Consider the following 24,963-nt stretch of genomic DNA (forward strand, 5'->3'; position numbering starts at 1 on the left):
ATTTTCCCAATACAATATACTATTTCAGAGTACAATAACAAATATACATTTTGGTCTTAAAGCCTAAGACTACATCTCATTTACAAAAGAAAATATTGAATTTTTTGGAGGAACACACTAACATTTTCAAGGAACAATGACAAGCTTTCCATCACAAAAACATACTTATAAACTCACCAACTTAAATGTTGATACACTTTCAAAATCACTTGTATTCTCAGGGAACCAGTAGACAGATACACTATAGGTTTTTGACAAGACGGACCATTCATGGCGTCACGTCTATAGTTTTTGCTATACCTTTTGGTTTTATACAAACAATGTTGCAAACATAATGTAAACACTAAATTATCAATGCAATGGTTGTTGTTACTTTTATTACTATCATGCAACTGTTGTGATACTGTACATAACGTCCTCCGCCCCCGAACGTTTCCGCCGTTATGGTTTGGGGGTGTGACAAAGTCAAAATCAAAGTCAGCATCTGGTTGACTCAACCCACCGAGTTCCCTAAATCAGAGAACCCCGAAGTCGCGATCCAACTCGCCGAGTTACCCTCTAACTTGCAGAGTTCTTCCTTATGATAGAATCAAGACTTTTCATTCCAACTCTTCGAGTCCTTCCTTAAACTCGTCGAGTTCTCCAATCTTCAAAACCCTGAAACTTAGTCAACTCACTTAGTCGACTCCTAGACTCACTGGGTTTGCTCAGTAACCAGAAAAGGTTGGGGACACGATCCAACTCGTGGAGTTGCATGAACAACTCATCGAGTTCCCCTTAATCTATATCCATTAACTCACTTTCTGTTAGGCTTAATGCTTTCAAGCCATGGATCTGGTCCCTTAGGGTCGATATATCATGTAACATTGCTAACTTTATGTCCATGCATGAGTTATTTAGTTCAAAGACCCAAAAAGGTGGTTTACAAGTTGCATGGGAATCCTATGGCCATAAAGTTGGCACCTTTATGCCATGGAGTCCCTCAAAGACTCTAAGGTTCTTTCCACATATATATATATATATATATATATATATATATATATATATATATATATATATATATATATATATATATATATATATATATATATATATTTGACGTTTTAACTTAATTCAAAAGCAAGTGGAAGGATTTAATGAGATTAAGAGACACAATCTCAAGGACCATTGTTGTAACTTCAATTAAAACCAAAATTGGACTCACCTTTTTAAATACAAAGAAACAAAGGAAGGAACACACTCTAGTTGTATGATTGTTATTCATTTTCCGGCGAGCTTCCGTCGAGAACATAAGGATTTGGTATTGTTTTCATGCAACCAATCACAACACTCCGTGAATAGCCCCAATCTACAACACACCTACGCACCAAGGGGCCGGGGTTCACATGTAAGAATGTCCTCCATATATGATTTCACGTGTAGGAATTTATCCCATACCACTTAGACTAAGATTCTACCACAAGTCCAACACAAGTACACAACATTCTTATCTCTGGGACCTCCATCCTCCTTTTATTGTTAATTATATGTTTTAAGTAAACTAGGACCATGGTAAATTTCTAGGTTGGATCTTCATACTTTTGGCAATGGTTTGGTTTGTTTTGTTTTGTTTATTGTTTCATTAATTGGATAATGGGCGAATTAGTATGTGGAGTGTTATTATAATTTCCAATATTTATATACGTTATTAGGAATTATAATTAGATAATATAATGTTTCTAAAAAAAGTAAATGGTTATATTTTGACTTTGATGAGCGAAAATTGAAGTACACTTTTATCAACTTACGGTGTTTTAAGAATTATGATGGAATAGATTTCTCTCATAGTTCTTGAATACATCAACTTTGACCAAAACGCAACAACCTTTCTTTTGAAACACAATAAGTTGGAGAGAGGTCTAAAATAATTATACCGATACATTTCGATGTCTTTGATTATATTTCTCATAAACTTTAAGTGACATGTCCTGTTCTTGAATGAGCTCTTTTAAAAAGTATTCAACAAAGGTTTGGTTTGGACGAAGTACACTAGTAGTAAACAATATTAATTGCAACCTCCATTCAGAAAAAGAGTTTATAAAGGTGGTCCGTTTGAAAATATATCTATATTTCTCCCCTTTTTCTACCTTGCGAATTTGAACAATATGAAAGGAGTACTCTGCAAAATATTATCAAAGACAAATTGCTTAATCTATTTATCAAAATATATGTTTTGATAAATAGATTAAGCATGAGAATTTCTTACCTTGATTAGCCATATCTAAACACCTAATCTACTAATAAATAGATTTTTTTTTTTTTTTTTTTTTTTTGCAAAATAAAAATAAAACTAAATATTGGATCAAATTGTTACTAACTAATGGGCAAAGCCAGATAACTAATAATACACATTTGTTAATTGTTATATCAATTGTAAGACATCTAAAAGGATTGAGACATTTATTCGAATCCTCTTAAGATTATTTGACAATACCATGACTATTTCATATGAATCATGCTGATACATAAAACATATATAGATGTCTTTTTGGCATTTTGGTTCATACATACACACACATATACATGTACGTATGTGTATGTATATACGTTTATTAATCGGCAGACTTTTTTCCCTAGTTTTCTTGTAGTATAGACTTAGACATGATACATATACATATACATACATAGTACATCTAGTTAACATGATAAATTGAAATATTAACTTGGAAGGAATGCGAATATTTGACAAATACCATGACTATGTAATATAAGATTGTTTAATGCATATAATATATTTGGTTACGTCTTGGAATGTCGAGTCAAAGAAGTTTACGTACTGCTCCTATTAAATTTAATTATTTTATCATTATGTATTAAGTTTTAATCATCTTCTGTTAGCGGATCAAAGTATCAATTCTACAAGGATAAACTATCATAAAATCTTTTTCCAAGAACTTAGGAATGTGACTGACATATAAAGTATGACGATTAAATAAGATATAAATTCTAATTCTAATAATTATTATATATTACATCAATTGAACATGTATTATTGTGTTGATTAACACACGAATAAATGAATTTGTTTGTGCTTCTATCTAAGATATTCTGGTTTTGATATGCAAGCGAGAAGTATGTTTATAATACAAAATGATCATTTTTCTTTTCTCTTGACAAATATTTAAGAAAATCAAAGCACTTAAATTCAAACCCCAGTGGTCAACATTTCCTTCATAGTTCTTGAATGCATCAACTTTGACCAAAATCCACTTTTCTTCTTCGCATCATTATCCATGGTCCTTTCACTAACAAAAGCCATGGATTTGCTCTTCTTTAGCTTGCTCTTCAAGAACGAAATTTGTCCTTTTCGATTATCATGCATGGGAGATGCTGTGTTTGACAAAGAAGAAACCGAAGATACTGAAGAGATAGAAGACGAAGAACATGAAGAAGAAGAAGCGTATGTGGTAACCCGTGATGAAGATCTCGAGATCTTTTTTAATCTTTCTCTTAAACACAAGGAACAGACTCCCGGGGATTGTTGATGTTTCGGGTGTTTCTTGCATTTTGTTGACGAAGATGATGGTCTTCTTTTGTTGTTCATTGTATGTGTGTGTGTGTGTTTTATAAGGTGTTTTTGTGTGTGTGTGTTTGTAGGGTTAGTTTTTGGCTTCTTCGTTTGGTGGCTTTTGTGTAGCCTTGAATATTTATAGAGTCATTAGGGTTAAGTTTCGATGAGGTTTCATGGGTGTTTCGATGAGAGTTGCATTGTAATTACTTTTTTGACCATTTGTTGTGAGTTTTAGAAAAGTCAAGTGAGGCGAGGCTAGTTTTCGTTGACTTCAATAAGATGCACGTACGGCTCGACGGTGTTCGATATGATATTGTTTTTCTCTTCTAAAAACATATAACATTTGATAATTAATGTAGAATTTAATAAAAATTTAGTTGATTATAATATATTTAAATATCACATCAGAAAACATATAACAAAAGCCAATCACAACTTAGATAATAAGAAATTTTATAAATCAGAAAAAGATGTTTTCACAAATAAAAAATGTAAAGTTTTTTATTTGTTGGTAATTTTAGTATCGTGTTGTTATTTAATATAATTGAATTAAATATTAGTGCTAAATAAGACACAAATTATGATATAATACAAAACAAGTTGTCCATAGTACATATATGTATAAGACGAGTTTGATATCCTAAACACAACGAATGACGAAGGTGGCAGAGCCTTGCAGCAGTGGTCATGTTGACTGACATATGGGTAGGGTCAAAGGGCGCGGCACCCCAAAACCTAAATAAAATTTTGGATAAAAAAATACAATGGAAAAACAAGATTAGAACTTTATATTATAAATCCATTCGAAAACATGATCAAAATAAATATAAATTGAAATTTATAAGATCCAGATAGAAACAACTCGAGTTCCTATGCCAAGTTGCTAGATGAATAACTCGAGTTGTTATACCAAAATAAACCAGTCTTTAAATTTATTTGCAATGTATTATTTGTGTAGTACTCATTAAAATTGATATTGATTAAAACACCGATAATGTAATTAACTATAACTTTTTAAGCATGCAACATACATTGTTGCTATAAACTTCAAAAGTTAGGAAGAAAACATCAAAACCAAAAAATAAATAAATAAATAAATAAAAATAATAATAATAATAATCACGAGCATATACAACTAAAGACAAAATATTATAGGATAATGATATAATTGTCATGTCGTTATGTTTAATTCAGGAAGAATAAATGAAATTGTATATTCAATGAATTTTTTTTCCCATCACGACACGTGAGCTCAATTTTAAGTTGTATGAGGGAATTTTTAAAGCTCGATTATATAATAAAGACTAAAGATGTATGATTTGAATCTGATTAAGATGATAAGATCTCAAATCTTGTTTCAAATAGATCCTAATATGATCTAGCTTGTTTTTCATTTATAGAATTTTAAAATTCTAAAATCTTATGAAAAAAAAAAAAATGAAATCTCAACAACAAATTGAAATCTTAACAACCATGTTTTTAATTATTAAAAAAAGAATAATTTGTATTTTAATAAAAGTAGGAATTTAATGTTTGGTGGATTTCAATTCCATAAATTTTGCTAACCAATCACATTTTCGACGAAATCTTCCATTCAAATTCCTTCAATTTTGGAATCCATAAAACAAATTTGTTTGTTTTTTAGGATTATTTGTGGGCACACCTTGGCTTAAGAGTCAAGTTTGAGTGTGGAACACGTCCAAAATACAAAAACAAAACCAATACTTATTCGATTGACCAAATTGGTCACAAATCGGTTCCAATAAAAACAAAATAACTAGATTTGATTGATTCAAACTCAAATATTTTCAATAAAAATAATAACTTAGATGAAAAACAAATCGGATCAAATGCATTAAGCAAGAAAAATGTATAATTGACCAAGTCTGAGTTGAATATTTTAATAAACTGGTTGATTTTTTTCTTATATTTTATCTTTAATTGTGGTTGATTATTCTTCCAAGTTACCACACATTGGGAAGAAAAAAAAAAAAAAAAAAAAAACCATTTTTATGACTTAACAATGTCAGCAAACATTCAAGGAAACCACAACGCAAATTCCATGTATGACACTTTTGAGTGTTAACAAAGTCTAAAATATTATTAAATAATAAAAACTTAAAAGTTTTAATAATACAGTTAAGTTGAAGAAGCAGCAGCATCTGTTGTATTAGCACATTGGGAAACATATGGCTTCAGCTGCAATATAACACTCAATTACTCAAAGTCCATTAATACCTTTTAATTCTTTTAAGAAGAAACTAGAAGAACAAAAATTTAATTAATAAATTTGCATAATAATACCTTGAAATCAGTCAAATCTGGAACCACATAGTTTGGCAACTTTTCTTGCACCACAACATAACCACCTACACAAATCATAACATATTACATATTACATATATCATATCAATGAAGATGAAGATTCAGTTTCTTGAAATTGATCTGCAGTTGCAAAGTCTTTAACCTAGATTCTTGTTTGGAATTTTCAAATTCAAATGCTATTCCTACATCATATGCTATGATGACATTTTCAGCTTTCATTATCACATATGAAGAAATGTTGGGGTAAAAGATTGAAGTAGTTCGTTATTATTACCTTTGCGTGTGTGAAAACCAGTTGGTTTACAGTTTTTGCCCTTGTAGTAATCACGAGGACCTGTTTTTGAAGTGAGAATGTTGAGTGAAGATGTTCGTTTTCTTCTGTATGCTCGACCTATTCCAAGTAATAATCCCAAAGCCATATCTGCCTCAAATCAATTAATCTATCAATCAATCAAAACTAAACAACGCAACCAATTAACTTAATTTATCAATCCAGTGTTTTGTTTGCATCTAGGTTTCGATTGTTTGGGTAAAAGTGATAACAATTGTGACCTTAGGATTATTTAGGGTTGAACCGAAGCAATCAGATTTGACGCATGCAAGAATATGATATAAAAGCATCTCAAAATTTGCTTCAGAAGACTGTTGGATTTAAAATCAATAGCAAAATGCAGAGGAACAGGTATGAAGCCACCCAATAAACACACAACATAAAAATAAGTAAGAACAAAGAACATAATTCAATTGCTCAGTGAATAAAATTAAACATAAACGCGATTTAATCAACGAAATAGATCAAAAAAGTGAAGGAGAATATACTAACTGGCGAAATTAACTGTCTCTGAGAAACGTTGCTTCAGTTCGGAGGAGACGATCCAGGGTTTTGATTTGATAGACTAGGGTTTTTCCGAATTAGAATCCGTGCAACCCGGTTATTCATCGGGTCAATTACACAATCCGAGATTCGAATGGTTTGAACTAATGGGCCTTGACTTATGGACTACAGCCCAAATAAAATGAGTTTTGGACAAAAATATAAACGTCTCGCTAATATTTATATTTCATAATGTATAAAATTAATGATATATTCAATTAAAAGTCTACATTATTTTTCTAAATTAAATTCGAACCACAATTCAAATAATATTTGTATCATCCGATACAATTTTTACGTTGCAATTCAATGTAAACCTCCAGCAGGACACTAATCTTTTTTTTTTTTTTTTTTTTGTTAAAACAAAAAATCTAATCAGTTTCTTGTTAGAAATTTTGGATATAGAAATGTTTGGAAATTCTGAGAATCGTGTTAAACATTTTCAGATTAAAGTATTTTGGTGATACTCTCAATTTTTAATCAGATAAGACTCTGAAATTTGAGAAAATAGAAGAGAATATTCAAGATGTTATGAAGAAGAAGTGTACCAACCACAGATTCACCACGGATCCATCTTCAATTGGTTGACATTCCTTGAACCAACGAAGATCCTTACATATATGGCTTGTTGCTCCCGAATCAACCCATCATGCAACATCATCATCCTGCATATAAAATTCTTCAGAAATCATAGAAATATAATTCTGAACATATTTATAATTCGGCATGGAAACAGAAATCTGACCTTATTGCTTTTTTGTATCCTTGGATCCACTTGGTCCAGCATAATCATTGTTCACTTTGTGAAGACGACAATCTTTCTTGAAGTGACCCGGTTTGGTACAATTCCAACAAACTAACTTAACCTTCTTTTTGGAAGACTAGTCATCCTTTCCTTTAAACTTCCATTTTCCATTAGACTTACTGGGATTCTTTGAACTTTCTCCTTCCACCATGTTCACAAGAACCAACTTGGTTCTTGCGTTTAGGATTGTTATCAAGTTCTTGAGTCCTTAAGGACTCTTCAATCCGTAAATGACTTCCAAGTTGAGTCAAAGTTAATTAATCTTTGTTATGTTTCAGATTATGTTTAAAATCTTTCCAGGAAGGGGGCAGTTTGTCAATGATCACAGCCACAGAAAATGGCTTCATACATTTTTAGATTATGTTGAGCAAATTGTCCAAGGATCCTTAACATTTCGTGGAATTGTTCCATAACAGGCCTGGAGTCAATCATCTTGTAACCCATAAACTTACTAACAAGAAGCTTCTTGCTAGAAGTATCTTCAGCTATGTATTTGGATTCAAGAGAATCTCACAGTTCTTTTGCAGATTCAAAATTTTGATAGATATCAAAAAGAGAGTCAGACATACCATTGAGAATATGACCACGACATATATAATCATCATTTTCCCACATTAATCTCCTTCTTATTGCTTCCAAAGTTTCATCTTCAACAGATTCTGGTAAGATTGGCATGGGTGTACTCAGAACATACACCACTTTCAGAGTGGTAAAGAGAAAGTGCATATTCTTCTGCCATCTACGAAAATCTTGCCCTTCAAACTTGTTTAATTTGTCAAACTTGGTTGTCATATCCTTCACAGAATCACCACTTGTCATTATCACATAATACTTTAATTTTGGTTAGAAATTTTGGGTATAGAAAGGCTTGGAAATTCTAAGAATCTTGATAAACACTTTTAGATTAAATTATTTGGGTGGTACTCCTAATCTCTAATCGGATAAGACTCAGAAATTTTAGAAAACAGAAGAGAGAATGTTCAAGATGTTATGAAGAAGAAGTGTACCAACCACGAATTTCGAATATGATCATATAACCAGAAAAACTTCTTGTGTTAAAACTGCCACATGACAGTTTTATGTCCTAGAACTGTCAAAACATCATAAACCAACTTAAATCAGGTTCTAGAATATAAGATCACAAAACTGGGTATATTTACCAAAAATCCGGATTTCTGATGCATTTTTTAATATAGTAACATAACATATATAAAACATTTTCGTGCTCGACCCTAGCTAGGGGCTCTGCCCCTTGGACCCTGCCATGGGCTGCTGCCCCTTGGACCCCGCTCCCAGGGACGCTGCCCCTGGACCCCCATCGGTTTAGGGGCTTCGCCTCTAAATAGCAGTGGACTTTCAACAAAGACAATATTAAACAAATGTGCACTCCGCACATTTGCTCAATAATTGTCAAAGTGATATTGATCAACAAATTAACCCCATTACACTTAAATAACATTAGTGATATAAAATCACCAACATTTCTAAACTACTATTAATTTGATATGTGCTTCGGATAAGATTTGAACCCTTAACCTCAAGAGGGAATATAATATCTGATACCGTTAGACTAAAAACTTTTTGGCCAACATTTATTGGTGAAATATATGCCTACTCAACATGACATGGTATGCTATGAACCATATCGCGATGACATGGATTTTAGTTGTAAATTGTATTTTTAGGTAGTTATTAATCAGAAAATGTGAAGTTACGTCGTAGTTTGTTGTTAATAATCTCTTTAATCCTAATTCTGCTATATTGCATGAAGAAGCCTATATTTTTAAGCTCATGTCATTACATATCTATGACTTTGATCATCAATTTCACCCTACTTAAAATTTAAATCCCTTTTATCTAACAAAACCAAGATCATATAATAAACACTCTCGAGGCCCAAACTTGTAGTGTCATCAAGATCTACAATAACTATCTCAAAACCTTCCACATTGAGGGACTCGTTTTGCTCAATGAACTCACTGCTTAATTCAATGCTCTTTGCATCAAGTCATGTGGACATAAATGTATATTTGAAACATTCACAATAAGGGGATTGTGGTCACTGCCACTTATCTATTCATATATGTAATGCACTAACAAATGTTTGGAAAGTGCATTATACTTTCTTCAACTACTAGAATGCATTATATATATATATATATATATATATATATATATATATATATATATATATATATATATATATATATATATATATATATATATATATATATATAAAAGTAAGCCACCTTTTCTAAAAATTGAGAAAAGTGGATGGAGGAAAGATTTTGAGAATTTAGAAAGGATTTTTGTGGATTTAGCATGGATTTTTGTAAGATTTTTGAGAATTAAACATGGATGAAGGGAAGAATGGACAGGTGGCTATCTAAAACAATATTTAAAAATTAATTGATAGATTGGGCTTGTGGTCAATCGATTAGTTTTGTATTGAAATATTCAGCTAATTATGATGGGCCCAGATTTTGGATCCCATTAGTCTGGACTGGACTTTTCATTTAGTCAACCGAGAGAATCTCAAGTCGGTTTGTAAATTAAAAAAGATAAACTAATTCTTTTGCGTAATCGATTTGGAACGGATGACTCATTAATTTGATGAGTTGTCTTCATTTTCTCGTGCCACGTTTTTTCCCGTCTCATTGATACAACCGATGTTTATATTCTCTCTCTTCTTCGTTTTAGTTTTCATTCACCGCTTCTTCGTCTTCTTTCATTAACTCTCTCTCTCTCTCTCTCTCTCTCTCTCTCTCGAACCACTCGTTGCACCAAAGCCTCCTAAATGCCACCACCACTCACCATCACCACCATTTCCCGTGCTCTGCTACCGACAGCCACCGTCGACTGCCTCGAGCTGACTAATTTCCTAATTTCATAAAATTGATTCGATTTTCTGGTTTTATTATGAGTTTTTCTATTAAGCTTGTTTCTGATCGAGTCACTTTTATTTTTGAAATATGACTTCATAGGTGCAGTGTTTTAGTAGTGCGTGACCGTAAATAAAGGCTTGATGACTCAAATTCCTTTGTGTACGAAGATGTAACCGACAAAGTATGTTCGAAACCTAATTTATTATAATGCTTGTTGATTTTGTTAAATTTTTAGCAATTGAGGGCCCACTATTGGTATTTTAGCGTATTTACGATTCATATAATTGTGGGTTTTTGAAATTTTCCTTGTGTTGAGACTGTATACATTATAATTTAGGGCTTGTTCTACACCCCACCCCACCGACACACACTAAACTCATCTTACTCTTCGATTTTTTTTATGTGTTTTTCAGAAAATCCACAATCAAATATGTGTGTTTATTTAGGGAAATTTGGTTATGTAGTTCTATGATTCTACTGCTTTTCTTGGTGGTGTTTCTGTCGATTAACATGAGTTTGATTTGATATTGTGATATTTCGATGCATGTATTGTTTTGAGTTTGATTTACGGTTTCCTTCATCGATTTTCATAGTATCAAAGTGTTAGTCATTGTTGAAACTAAAGTACATCATTATTGAAGGTATGAATTAGCACAATTTGAAGATTTTTTTTAAATCTTCTTTTTCTTTATCATGTGTCTGATATGAAAAGTGCCTAATTACATATGATTTGAGTTGTAATAGGCAGGTTCTGGAGATTAAATTTGAATGTGCTCTAATATCTTGCAGTTTTGCTCTACTGTTCCTCATTTACTCCTGTTTTTTTCTCTGTTCTTATAAATATAGGACTAAATTTGAAGGTACTCTAATATCAATGATTGTTTTGTTTAAGATATTAGAAAGCAAATGGAGATTAAATTTTGATGAACGTAAAGGAACAGATGAGATTTTTCTAAAAAAAATTTACACCGCCATTTTGAAACTTGCGGTAATTAATGAAGATATAATGAGTCCTACTGTTGGTCTTTTCCAGTTTAATACTACTTATATATGTTGTCAATATCATTAACTTAGCTTCCGGGTAGGCCTACTACTATATTTTAAGTATATGTTATTTTTGCTTTCTTTGTGTGTATTGAACCAGGAATATAATGATATGCTCAAGGTAGTGGCATAACTTATCTTTATGGAAACTTTGCATTTTTTGCTAATTTAATGGTGTTTTTCTTTCTTGTGGGTTGCCTTTGGTGATTTGTAATCACATGGATTCAGCGAATTACTCTTCACTCTCTTTGCGAAAGTTTGAGCTCGATCTTTTTCAATGGTTGTGTTCCTTACTTCCATATAATTTATAACATATAAAACAATTGTTTTTTTTTTTTTTTTTTGTAGTGGAGCTACAAATTTCGAAGCATACCGAATGGAAGAATATATTTAACAAGCCTAAGTCTCCTTCTTTGCGGTAGGTAACACATATCGATAAATTCATCATTTTATTTAATTTATGGTTCCCTTTCTCATGAATACGATGATTGTTTAGAAAGTCACTACTACTTCTCTAATGTTAATAGTTGTTTGGTGTGACGATATCGTACAATGAGTTATCTTTTGTATAAATGATATTTTTATTGATTCATAAATGTTAATAGTTAGGAGTCAACAGATTTGGATTAAGCAAATAAATTGATATCATAGAGAAATCTTTGGTAATCTGTTACCAATAGTTGCATATATTTCTAAGAAAAATTTGTTTCCTAAATCCAATCTTTTGGTCAATAATGTTAGGGAAAAGGAGGTTGTATTTGAAGATCAAAACAGGGAAATAAGTTTTGAATAACACAACGGAAGAGCAGATTTGAGGATTATGATTGGTTCCGTTGTCTATGTTCGTGAATTTATTTATTTATTTATTATTTTTTATAAAGACAAGGGAGTTGTAAATAAGGTGGATTTAAGGAGTAGGTTAGATTTGATGTTTCAAAATTTTTTTTTGAATCAACTCAACAAACATCTTAATTTGGTTGAGATTGATTCACCGCCAAAGCTACTGTACCTGAGCTTGCTGGACATAGCGTCATAAAAAAGCCTATTTATCGACTTTATGTTATTCATGAATTGAAGAGCTCTGATGTTGCTAAAAGGATGCTCCATGGTACCTTCCTTAAGAATGATGTGGATGAACTTGAGGTAAAATTACTCCTATCAACTTCACATTATGGAAAGATGTGTGTGTGAGATATGCATATCTGATGGTGCTTTGGGTGCTCTTTTTGGTCTTCTTGATGCTATTTTAGTTCTTACTACTTGGACTATTTATGCTAACAAAGTAATAATAAATAACAAACAATTTTTTACACATCAGTATTTCTATTTTTAATTTTCAAAAGTTTTTATCTTGTTTATTCAAGGCTACAGCTTTGAGATGTCATTTTTACATGGAAGATTCATTCCGACCAAGCTACTATGCTTGCTTTCATCTCACTTAGTCGTTTTAGGCACTATCTATGATGGGAGTTTACATACTTGTATACATCATGTGGAAACCATAATAGGAACACTTATTTAATATTTATGTCATCTTTTACATTTTACATTTTACTTTTCAGTTTTCCTTTTTCCTGTAGCATGTATAAAGTCCACTTTATTATCAATCCATGAAAACTCCTTCAGGGCCGTGATAATATCAATCCATGAAAACTTCACGGCCCTCATAACTTCACTAGTGTATATATATATATATATATATATATATATATATATATATATATATATATATATATATATATATTACTTTGAAAATCTAGCATTACCATATGTCATCAAGCTTTCTAATCCATCATTCAATCTCTCCCATTTATTATGATTTACTTTCAAAAAATAAAACCCTACGTTTTGGTATAAAAATCAGTGATTAAAGCTAGATATTAAATTATAATTTCCAACTCAGACTGTTGGAATTCGGTGAAAGCCACCATGATGACAACGAAAGACAAAAAAACGTTGTTTCAAATCTTACTTTGACCATGTTCAGCCACTTAATTTCTCTTGTTATGCCCTAGTTAGGTTATGAATGCAAAATCCCCGCCCTTTAGTCCTTTATTTACTATTGTTTCTCTCATTAACTAACAGGCCCCTCAACTTTGAAATGTCGGATATTTAGCCCCCGAAACCATAAAAGATTCATATTCGCCTCCTGGACCATTGAAATGCCAGGATATACTCTTAACATGTTGGTGATGTGGATGACAATATCAATAAACTTTAGAAAAAAGAATGGATCTCCATTATATATTTTACATGATAGTCGTTTTAATATAATAACTAGTTATAATATTTATAATTAAAAAAAAAAAAAACTTGATGTATTAACCCGATTCAACTTGATTTTATTATAATTTGTTAGTTGTAACAGTCCATTTTTTTTTTCACCTGGTATTTCTAGCAATTAACCGACTAGCCTCATTGCAAGTGAATTGTAACATTAAAGATGGTATTTAACTCGTATGTTTAATCAAATGTTTATATTTTAATCTATTGATATGAAGAAGATAATATACTTTTATAATCTATATTTAATTGTATATATTTTTATTGGAAAATTGATGAATGAATGCTCTAAATGAGGTGGCCAACATGATTGCAAGCTTATGATGGGTTGGAGTTGGCCCATTAAGCTTAGAATATTTGTGCTTGCTTTTGGGACCTTCTCCTATAACGTGTCTCCAAATTATTTATCAACTTTCTTTTCTACATTAAATATTTAATTTCAGAAAAAGAATATAACTGACAAAAAGTAAATGAAGTTTTTACTTAAATCAAACAAAATTTCTTTTATCCTTTTAGTATAATTATAACAATTCTTAAATGTAAAGGTCATAATGGTTTATTTATATCTCTTTTGTAATTCAAAAGTTCAAATGATCATAATAATGATCTTTTTATGTATCTTTCTATTGATAACATACAATATATTTTAATTTTCGTTATCAAATGCATTAATGTTCTCTTGTTAAAAGAAATTATCTTTAATTATTAACCTTATCATCTATTTAGTAATAAATTTATACTTCTAATTAAGGCATTTATAAAGATTAACGAATTTATATATAAAAGAATAAAATATTATTTTACAAAAAAAATGATTTACTTGTACCAGTTTTGCTGTATTAAAAAATAAAAGTAAAAAGCACTAAAAAAAACAGAAAAGCTAAGGCTAAGGTATGATCTGTATTTGCCGTTAGTTGACGTCACAATGTCTCACCAACATAAAGCAGCCTTTGACTTTTTGACTTTTTTCCGTTTAAATTACTTAACACCCCTACAACGTGCCTCATTATAACGGTAACTTCGTACTTCGCCAATTTTCTTTTCTCAAGGGTGCACTGTAAGACACTACACCCTCAATCCAACGGCTGAAAGTAAAACCTCTGTGACACGTGTACGTCGCTAGTGCTGTTGATTTGGTGGACGACAACTAAGACTGCTGGCATTACTTAAAAAACCTCAGTATATAAACCCTCCTTCTCTGTTCTATTCTCATCGTCTAATCACTGATTCACTCTCTCTCTCTCTCTCTCTCTCTCTCTCTATATATATATATATATATATCTCTCAGGAATTACAGAAGCTTTCTACAACGACAACAATGGCATACTCAAGCTGTCTGATGGTGTTGCTGGTTGCATTGATCGCTGGATCTGCTTTCGCTCAGTCACCTACGGCTGCGCCAACGGTTTCTCCAACGGCTTCGCCCACCGCCGCACCTCCTTCACCTGTCTCCGCTGTTCCTACTGCCTCACCGACTGAAGCTCCATTGGCTTCTCCACCGGCTCCTCCTACTTCTCTAGCTCCATCTTCTCCAACCGCTTTTCCTCCTTCGATCTCATCGACTCCCACCGGTTCACCTACCTCTACTCCTAACTCCGCTAGCCTGAACAGAGTCGCCGCCGCCGGATCCGTTGCCGTGGTTGTCTTAGCCGCTGCTTTCGTCCTGTAGAGATAGATCTAGTGGCGTTCATGATTTTCACATTGAGTGAGGGTTTCTGAATATCGATTCGTATGATATTCCAGTTCATTGTTACTATTATTTATTTAGTAGTTGATTTTAGTAATTTGTTGTATGTCGATCTCGGCTTCACGATCTAGTACTCGATTTGTTGTTGTTATCATTATCATTTCATATACCGATTTGTTCATGAGTTCATCCGTAGAGATTTTGCCTTTTTATGTCTACTTTTGTTCCCTGTGTGTGTGTCATCAATGGAGCTTTTTTGAAAAACTGCAACAGAGATCGTAGTGGACATGTGCTGACCGTGAAAAGTCTGGTACTGACCGCTGACCGTGATTCAAGGTATGCACCATGTAACTCTACATGTTTACTGCACTTTATTTTGTTACAAACAAATTCACTCATCATTCCATAAATTGTTATAGTTAGTAGAATTGGGTGGTAATTACACATTCGGTTAAAGAGGAAGGACCAAAGTGTAATAAATAATTACATACTATTTAGGGGAATAAATTAAGGAAAAAACCAACTAAGAAAGACAAAAGTCACAAAATGTGTTCATTCAGTGCTTTTTATTTTGAACAAAAAAAACCCCTAAAATGTAGCTTCTTATTGACGTTTTAAGCATAAAGGTGGTATACAAATTCTAGTCAGGTTGTAGAGAATAAGAAAGAGCATGTGTGAGTGTGAGGAAAAAGAAAAAGAAAAAGCATATATAGCTTCAAACCAACTCATTCTTCCAAATTCTTTCCTATTTTCTCTACCTCCTTCCACCATCTTCATATTCACTTCAATCTTCATTCATTCCTCCATCTTCTCATATATTCATTCAAATCAATGGCGGAAACAGACCTGTACAAAACCATGATCAACAACCCACAACTCCCTCAAAACCCAAATAAATTCTACACCCATTTCTTCTACAAAGCTGTCTTCGTATCCATCTTCCTCTTGCTTCTTCCCTTATTCCCTTCTGAAGCCCCTGATTTCATCAATCACACAATTAACACCAGAAGTTGGGAGCTTCTGCAACTTCTATTCGTCGGGATTGCTGTCTCTTATGGACTTTTCAGCAAACGAAACGACGAACAGCAACAACAACAACAACAACCCATTAAGTCCGATAACGCTCAGTCGTATGTGGCCAGATTGCTTCAAGTCTCATCGGTTTTTGATGATGATTCTGAAACCCCATCGGAGCCCAATCATAGTAATAATAGTAAGGTTCAGACATGGAATTCTCAGTATTATAGAGGCGAACCTATCGTAGTTGTAGCGAAAGAGACCTCTCAACAAGCGGCGGATTCATCAGCAACAGTTGAAAAGCCTCTGCTTCTACCTGTTCGTAGTTTGAAAAATGGAGTTTCTGAATCTTCTTCCATGATCGATTTTAAGGTCGGGAGATCTAACTCGAGGCGATTTAATAGAAATTTGAGCAAATTAAGCGGAGTGAGTCCGGAATCGGAGGAGGAGAATATCGTTCTACAGTCGCCGATTCCATGGAGATCGAGATCGGGGAGGATGGAAATCAAAGAGGAATTTACTCAAACGCCTGAAATTATCAATCATTCTTCAGATCCTCCATCACTCTCTGAAATCCAATCAAAATCACTCCAAGATGTTGGCCGGAAAAAAAACCCCACCACCAAGTCATCATCTTTCTCACCAATTCCTCCTCCGCCTCCGCCACCCCCACCTCCACCGTATCACCGACGGGTGAACTTAACCAACACCCAAAACAGAACCGATACGTATTCACGTAAGGAGTTTAGAAGAAATGCGAGAAGCTTCCCGAATAAATTCTCAGAGGATACCCCAATGGCAGCTAAATCAAATTCATTTAGAACACCACGACAAGAAACTGAATTCGATGAATATTTATTACATGATAGTGAAATCGAAAGGTTTTTAGAAAGAAGAGGGAGTCACAAAAAGAAATTCATGGCGGATGATGATGATGAGAAGAAAGATGTTGAAGAAGAGGAAAGCGATGAGGATGAGCTTCAAGAACTTGCTTCAAAAAATGGAGAAATGGTGGGGAATGATGATGATCATCATGATCATGGTCCAGATGTGGATAAAAAAGCTGATGAATTCATAGCGAAATTCAGAGAGCAAATTAGACTACAGAGAATAGCTTCAATTAGAAGATCAACTACTCAAACAACACCTAAAATTGGAGGAAGGTAATAACTAATATAACTAATAAATAATCAATTTTCAGTTTGAAGATGTGTAACTCTTTCTTTCTTGATACTTCCTGTTTTATTTTCAAATTTTCATTGTACCCTACATACTTGTTAGTTTTTTCTTTCACAATTCAAAAAAATAAAAAATAAATAACTATATCATTATTAATTAATTGATAAAGAAAATCGTTTTATCTTATCCGTCTCATGTTGATGTCATAAGACACATTTTCTAGCACATCACCATGTTCTTGTTCCTCTATCCTCTACCCTCATAGTAATAATAATAATACTTTTCAACAAAGAAAAGTGATTTGAATGAATAATCGGGTCTTAAACAATATAGAAACTTGCTATTTAATTGATTATTAAAATGGGCTTTGTACAAAAAGAATAAATGCATAGCATCACCTCCTAAAGATGTAAAGGATTGATATGAAGAGTGAAGAGTAGAGAGAGGAGACAAGTGAAGAAAAGTATACCCATTACCCTACCAAGGTTGTTTACTATCCACGTTCTTCCTTTTTTTTTTTTTTTTTTAATAATTAATTTATATTATTTTCTTTGTTTTTTTTCTAATACAAAAATAAAAGCTAGCGTAGGCATCCCAAAAGAGGAATCATCTTTCATCACCACATCCAAGCAACCTAACATATTTGCTCCCCATTCAATTTATACCCCCTCCTACTTTTTAGTTTTCATTCAACCATCAAAATGGATTAAATAACGATCTAATGCATAAAATCACCTTTAAATTCCATAGTAAAAGTAGTTTACAATGTGTTATTGAAATAAAAGTTGAATATGAACTTAAATAGTTAGTCAAATGCATCAAGCTTTTTATCCAACTTTAGTGTTATATGGCCTTTGACGTGGTGTTTGGTTCAAGGTAAATGGTGGAAAGGAATATGAATCTCGATCCATGTGATGAAATTTCGAAGCTATTTGGATGATTTGTCATCCATTACCAATATGAACGAATAAGTCCAATTCGTTTTTGGAAAAAAAATGGATCTATCAATTACTATTGTTATCAGCATCATTATCTTATCTTATAACTATAAACTTCTAATAATAGTTATTATCGTATTTGTTTCTATTTTATGTTAGTTATGTGGTATGTTAAGGACAATATTAGGAATTACGTAGAGTAGCATGTTAATTTTTTAAGCTTTATACTATATATATATATATCCCCCATTTAGTAGTTACTTAAAGATAAAATGGTGAAAAGTACCATGGACATACTTAGATCCGATTTTACATATAAGACTGTTCATAACTTTGTACATAAGGAATAAATTTTTTGAGTGTATTGTATCAATTGGTACATTTTCAAGAAGCATGTTGATTGACAATATTGTTTACATAAATACAATATTATGATGAAAAGTTCATGGAAGTGTATAATTGTTTTGCTATTTCGTTGTTTGTTTTGATTTAAAATTGAAAATATGTTGTTTTTCTGGTTTGAAAATGAAACAATTTTCTAGAAGAAAATGTGTCTCGAAAGTATTTCACAATTAAACAATTTTTTTCCTTTCTAAAAGGTGGTCAAACATTATATACATTAACATTTACAGCCATACATAGTCTACACTGTTTTATTTCTTTTTAGTCCCTATAGTTTCAAATAGACGGAAATTATTCTTATGTGAGAAAAACTAAAGAAATAGTCCCTTTTTTTTAATATATATTTTTTAAATCGAGTTTGTATCGTAACAGCCCCATCCGGCTTTAAAAATTTTCATTATTGGCCCCCTTTTCTAAAATTTCCAGAATTTTGCCAAACTTTTTTTTTTTTTTTTTTTTTTTTTTTTTTTTTTTTAAAGCTGTCCATCTTTCCAATTTTGTTACAACTATGTTTTTTATTGAGGTTTTTTTAATAGAATTACTATTTTATATATTTTCTTTTATGAACATTTTTATTTATATTTTTTTCTTTTTAAATTTATTCACATACATTTTTCATGTATTTAGGCCGTGAAAATATATAAAGATCAGTTTCTTTTAAATATTTGTGTTTTTGTACCAATATATATATATATATATATATATATATATATATATATATATATATATATATATATATATATATATATATATATATATATATAATATAAACTTAAATCCATCGGTAAATAACTTTAGAAAAAAATATATCAATTTTGTTAATATTACTTTATTATTCTATTTTAATTCGGTTAACTTTTTTTAAACCAAAAATGAGTATGAACGGATTAAAAGTTGTGGACGAAAAGATAACTGACCAAATGAATAGTTTCTTGAATTTAACAATGCATCGACTAGTTTTTTGAAAGGAAATAAGTCAATAATCAAAATGATAAAATACACAATGCAAAATACATTAAAAAAATCTAAAATAAAATGATGAGAAATAGAATCCTGGCATGAAAACTCAACCAAGAATCACGACACACATCAATGCAACCAAACTGAAAATAGCAGCCGCAAACGGGGAGACGACAGGCGAAGAACTTTCCACCGGAATATTACTAGTACTTCCGGCGACAGTGGGAGGAGCAAGGGTGGATCCAAAAGGCGTGGCGGTGGGTGAATCGCCTGTTACAGCTGATGGAGCGGCAGAGGGGCTCCCAACACCGGCGGCACCGGTGACATCGACAGTTAGCTTCATGCCAACACTGCAATGCCCGACAACACCACAGATGAAGTAGTGGGATCCGGTGGTGTTTAGGGTGATGGTGGTGGTGCCGGAGTTGTAAGACATGATGGAATTGCCGACATTGCAGGTGGTGTAGTCGTCAGAGCTCACTTCATCCACCGTATGGCTACTATCATAGTTGAACACTAAGTCAAAAACATAAAGAAATTATTAGTTATAGGGTAGAATGTCACTTGACATGATGATGACAATTTGAACAAATATCATAACTAGAAAAAAATGGGATCCGATGATGATTTTTTTCCTACCATGATAAAGTCATAGAACCATTTTTTTCTATCTATAAATCAAATATGAAATGCGTTTTAATAACTAGTTTTCACCTTATGATTATGTCAATCTCTTTTGACATGAAATACATAATGTAGGGGTAAAATGGAAACAAAGACCAAGACCAAGTATATTGTATATCTCATAGGTTAATATCCTACTACTTAGAGGTAAAAAATTGTTGTAAAAACAAAAACGAGATAAAATTCAAGAAGTTTGGTAAGAATGTAATTAACTCATATCATCGATATCTAAGATTATTATTATTATTATTATTATTATTATTATTATTATTATTATTATTATTATTATAAATGTAAAAATGAAACAAAATCTTACCAAGTCTATCTCCCACAAGGAACGTTTTGTCACTAGTCCAAGCAGTGTAATCAACACTTAACGCCCATCCGCCTGAGTCTCCAACTGTATAAACTTTTGCGGAAGTGAATGTAATACAACTCAATATTGCCATCAAACTCACCATCTTGATGACATATGTTGCCATTTTGTGTGTGTGTGTGTGTTTTTGAGAATGTGATTTTTTTGAATGACTTTTGTGAGAATGTGATTAATGGAAGTGAGATGGGTTATGAGTTATATAAGGTGTAAAAATGGAATGATTTGGAATTTGTGGAGTGAGTGAGATGGTTGGTACTTTGGTTTGGTTTGGGTTGGTTCACTCACTATGTCACTATGTGGGTTGGTACCTATAGAAAAGGTTTGACACTTGTAAAGGTACAAAGTTTCATAGGGTACAAGAAAAATATTACTTCTATAACAAATCAATCAATTTTGATTGTTGATAACAATCTAAATATAAATAGTTTTGGATTCGTTGAAACTTATTGAGTTTTATATTTGTAAACAACCGATCAGAATTGATGTATATGTGTTTATATATTTACATATAAGTAATATAAAAAAGACCATTTAATTAGTTAAGTGAATCTGATAATCAGATTCATTGAAGTAAATTTTACATTATCTTTTCGAAACATATTATATGTTATTTTAGTTAATTTTTTTTTTTTAAAATAGTTAATTTGTGATGTCTAATATCATATCAACCATCAATTATGTGTGTTGAAATAGTTTTCCTCATAGGTTGTAGGAGGGTTGCTTGGTTTGAAATTCATACCAACTTCTCTTGCTTCTAAAATCAATGTACTTATACATTTTGATGTTTAAAATTTTGATAAAATTATTTTCTGTAAAAGGATTGTTTCTCAATGCCTTAACGTTTTTATTTTCAAATTTAATATCAAACCGAGTAAAATTATATGATCGTCTTCGTAAAGTTGCTAAAAATCACGTTCGGTCACTATTTTCAAAAATTAATTCGAACCGTCCATATATAATTTTTTTTACTTGGGTCATCAATGTGGACATAAAATTATTATTCTGCCCTCAATAATTTCTTTTTCAATTTAATTTTATTTTGTTTATCATTTTCAAATTAAAAAACAATATACAATCCAATCCATTTCTCCCATTCCTTTTCCCCACCAGCTTCGTCTCCCTCAATCTCACCCTACCCACTTCCTCTTCCTGAATCCGACAACTTCTCTCTCATCTATTTCTCTTTCAAGCAGTTTTCAACGATCTAGACCTCTCTAACCACCATTGTCGCTGTTGTCGTTGGACCCCTCCAACCATCAGCGGCGTTGCTTCAGTAGGTCATAGGTTGATCTGGCAAGATCGTGAAACACTCCATCATCTGATTCTGATTCGTTTCGTCGCAACCCACTGCTGAATCCGACCTTACTTAATCATATTTGTAGGTTTCTAATGCATCATCAATGCTCATTTCCTCCTCCATCTCCGTCGGCGTCTGCTTTCAGTTTAAGAATCCTAAATCCTTTGTTGATTTTGAATTAAACATTGGCATGTTCTGATTCTTCCTTCCTGGTTTTTTCTTTTCTGGTAAGCCTTCTTCCTTATTCTACTAATCTTTTGCAGCAGTGACGGATCTAGAATTTAAAACCACATGGTTCACTATTTAAATGAACCGATATAAAATGAAAAAAAAAATACTAGTTGCAGGTTTGGATTCGGGTCGCATCATATAAGAAAAAAAATATTTAAAGTTCTTACAATTGTATCCGACGAGGTTTTATATTTGAATATATTTTCACAAAAATAATCGTTTATATGCTAATGACAAAACACAATAAATAATTCATGTTGGTAATATTACATGTTACTAATGTGTGAACCGTTCTTACAGAATAATAATAACAATACTAAAAAATCCCTACACACAATGATACGGTGAACCTTTTATCTCTAATAATTGAATTATAGGTTGAAAAAAAATTGGCATTGAGAAGGGAAGATTGTCGAAAACTAGAACTGCCGTCGGCTGTTGCGAAGGAGAGGCTATCGACAAAGGCAACAAATGTCGATGATTAACCATTTATGAAGGTGTGAAGAGTGAACCAGAGTCTTGGAGAAGAAAATGACGTCTTCTAATTGACAAACACTTTTTTTATTTTATTTAAATTTAAGGTTATTTCATATTGAATTACACCTTAAATGAATTAGCTATTTGAACTATTAAAATATAAAATATGGGCTTTGAAAATCTTAAGTCATATATTTGTTTTACTAAAAAATATTACGTGACCCGCATTTGAGACACATAGCATCGCACCTGCTTTACGGGTGGGTTTTCCGATGGAGGCTATTAGGGGTGATGATGATGGTGGTGGAGATGCTTGTTTCTTTGTGCAAGGTGTTGACTGTTGGTGGTGTTAAAAATAAATGTGGTTGGTTCGATGGTGGTTTGAGTATAAGTTGTTGGTTCGGGAATGAGGTAGTTGTTTGTGGTTATTTTTAGTGTAACTGATGAACTTTGAACTGAGGAGTAAATCGGGTGAAGTGAGGGGTGGCAGTGGTGCTCTATTTTCTGATTAAAGGTGGTGGTGGTGGTCATGTGTTCTTCAACAAAATAGAAAAATAATTAAAATAAATTAAAATATCAAAAATATTAAAAATAAATGAAAATGAAAATGAAAATGAAAATGAAAATGAAAAGAGCATTATATGTTTCTCACACAGGATGAAATGTTCAAATTTAAACTAACAAGGGATGAAACGTTCAAATTTTAATGACACGATGGAGAGTTTATTTTAATTTTTAAAAATATAGATTGAACGTGTATTTTAACAACTGTATGATAGATAATTCGTGTAATTTACTCTATCAAATATGTATAAATGATATATGTCAATCGGTCAATCACTATACATCTAACACGAGTAAGATAAACCATAATATCACAAAAACAAAATAAAATTCGTATGTTTAAATTTATTTTTGGAATGACAAATTTTACTTAGAGTGCTAACAAGTTGCTAGCAAAGATTACAACAATGTTATAGCATTAATTGTGTTTTGAAGTCAACCTAACTAATTGATCGATTTAATCTTAAAAGTTTTATGAAAAATAAAAGAAAGATTGAGCAACAATCTTATCTTACAAATCATATTTTTTTAGTTTGATCACTTGGAAAACATATTTTTTTAGTTTGATCGTTTTAGAAGAAGAGAGTTTGTGTAGTTTCAGAGAACCCAAAAGATTGTAAAAAGCACTGCATCAGAACATTGTCTTTAAACTGCCAACATGGTCACATGATCCAACTAATGCAATAAATTATGGAACTAACATGAGGAATACCAATATCTCTCCATTGACTTATTTGATCCCAAATAGAACAGCACGAGACAAGAAAAAAAAAATGAGCAACCGTCTTTAAATGCAAATTGCAAATATGACAAAGCAAGGACACCACATTGATTGCATGATTATCTATGTTTACTCTAGTGAGAACCTTAACAAGACATAGTTTTTAAGTCAACATTTACTCTTTTTTTTTTTTAAACAACAAATTTAATCTAATCCTAAACTACTTCTAAAACGACCTATATCACAGACGAGACTTGAACCCTCGACCTCAAAGAGAAAGTACAATATCTGATATTGTTGAGATAGAAACTCCTTGGTTCAAAATATTTAACTTAATTGGAACTAAAATATTTCGACGGGTCAAATTATTATCGACAATCAAGATTTAACTACAAACTTCTTGACGATCAAGATTTAACTACAAAAGACCGTCTCTTTTACCAAAAAACACAACTGTTTGAAGAACTTCATGCAACTCGATCGATCCTTCTAAGAAAATTAGCCCAAATTTCAAGCATAAATCTAGATTTGACCTTGCAATGCTTATTAGAATTCAACAACAACAACAACAAAAATATAACCCAAGTTTCCTCCCACATACTTGTAAGATTATCACCTCCCACCTTTTCAAACAAGAGGAATCAAGGTTAATTCTTTTTCACAC

The 24,963-nt window shown here is 32.0% G+C and overlaps 4 protein-coding genes and 1 long non-coding RNA gene across 5 annotated transcripts; 3 read left to right on the plus strand and 2 right to left on the minus strand.

Annotated features, from left to right (window-relative positions):
* Positions 1 to 5,541: 5,541 nt before the first annotated feature.
* LOC145001443 (uncharacterized) lies at positions 5,542 to 6,799 on the minus strand. Its single transcript, XM_078960817.1, has 4 exons — positions 6,699 to 6,799; positions 6,150 to 6,296; positions 5,855 to 5,919; positions 5,542 to 5,749 (listed from the first exon to the last, which is right to left on the minus strand). Exons 2-4 carry the CDS (start codon positions 6,292 to 6,294, stop codon positions 5,690 to 5,692), a joined length of 270 nt encoding a protein of 89 aa, XP_078816943.1. The 5' UTR covers positions 6,295 to 6,296; positions 6,699 to 6,799; the 3' UTR covers positions 5,542 to 5,689.
* Positions 6,800 to 10,210: 3,411 nt separating this feature from the next.
* On the plus strand, positions 10,211 to 13,032 carry LOC144999590 (uncharacterized). The gene is made up of 4 exons (XR_013660917.1): positions 10,211 to 10,620; positions 11,832 to 11,901; positions 12,225 to 12,626; positions 12,848 to 13,032. It is a non-coding gene; the product is annotated as an uncharacterized LOC144999590 (long non-coding RNA).
* A 1,946-nt stretch (positions 13,033 to 14,978) lies between these two features.
* Positions 14,979 to 15,648, plus strand: LOC145000404 (uncharacterized). The gene has a single exon (XM_078959626.1). The coding sequence runs from the start codon at positions 15,085 to 15,087 to the stop codon at positions 15,433 to 15,435; it is 351 nt and encodes a 116-aa protein (XP_078815752.1). The 5' UTR covers positions 14,979 to 15,084; the 3' UTR covers positions 15,436 to 15,648.
* A 135-nt stretch (positions 15,649 to 15,783) lies between these two features.
* On the plus strand, positions 15,784 to 17,809 carry LOC145000403 (uncharacterized). Its single transcript, XM_078959625.1, has one exon. The coding sequence runs from the start codon at positions 16,285 to 16,287 to the stop codon at positions 17,635 to 17,637; it is 1,353 nt and encodes a 450-aa protein (XP_078815751.1). The 5' UTR covers positions 15,784 to 16,284; the 3' UTR covers positions 17,638 to 17,809.
* A 2,093-nt stretch (positions 17,810 to 19,902) lies between these two features.
* Positions 19,903 to 21,188, minus strand: LOC145001357 (stellacyanin-like). Its single transcript, XM_078960728.1, has 2 exons — positions 20,950 to 21,188; positions 19,903 to 20,465 (listed from the first exon to the last, which is right to left on the minus strand). Exons 1-2 carry the CDS (start codon positions 21,113 to 21,115, stop codon positions 20,056 to 20,058), a joined length of 576 nt encoding a protein of 191 aa, XP_078816854.1. The 5' UTR covers positions 21,116 to 21,188; the 3' UTR covers positions 19,903 to 20,055.
* Positions 21,189 to 24,963: the final 3,775 nt, after the last annotated feature.

Source organism: Lactuca saligna, chromosome 6 (genome assembly GCF_052625555.1).
Source record: "Lactuca saligna cultivar CGN05327 chromosome 6, ASM5262555v1, whole genome shotgun sequence".
Taxonomy (NCBI): Eukaryota; Viridiplantae; Streptophyta; class Magnoliopsida; order Asterales; family Asteraceae; genus Lactuca; species Lactuca saligna.

Bases quoted from the DNA above. Each gene is read 5' to 3' on its own strand.
- LOC145000403 (XM_078959625.1), top strand. From the start codon at position 16,285: ATGGCGGAAACAGACCTGTACAAAACCATGATCAACAACCCACAACTC.
- LOC145000404 (XM_078959626.1), top strand. From the start codon at position 15,085: ATGGCATACTCAAGCTGTCTGATGGTGTTGCTGGTTGCATTGATCGCT.
- LOC145001357 (XM_078960728.1), bottom strand. From the start codon at position 21,115: ATGGCAACATATGTCATCAAGATGGTGAGTTTGATGGCAATATTGAGT. The intron at 20,466-20,949 runs GTAAGATTTTGT...TTTTTGACTTAG, and splicing joins CCTTGTGGGAGATAGACTTG to TGTTCAACTATGATAGTAGC.
- LOC145001443 (XM_078960817.1), bottom strand. From the start codon at position 6,294: ATGGCTTTGGGATTATTACTTGGAATAGGTCGAGCATACAGAAGAAAA. The intron at 5,920-6,149 runs GTAATAATAACG...TGATTTGTGTAG, and splicing joins TGGTTTTCACACACGCAAAG to GTGGTTATGTTGTGGTGCAA. The intron at 5,750-5,854 runs GTATTATTATGC...GTTATATTGCAG, and splicing joins CAGATTTGACTGATTTCAAG to CTGAAGCCATATGTTTCCCA.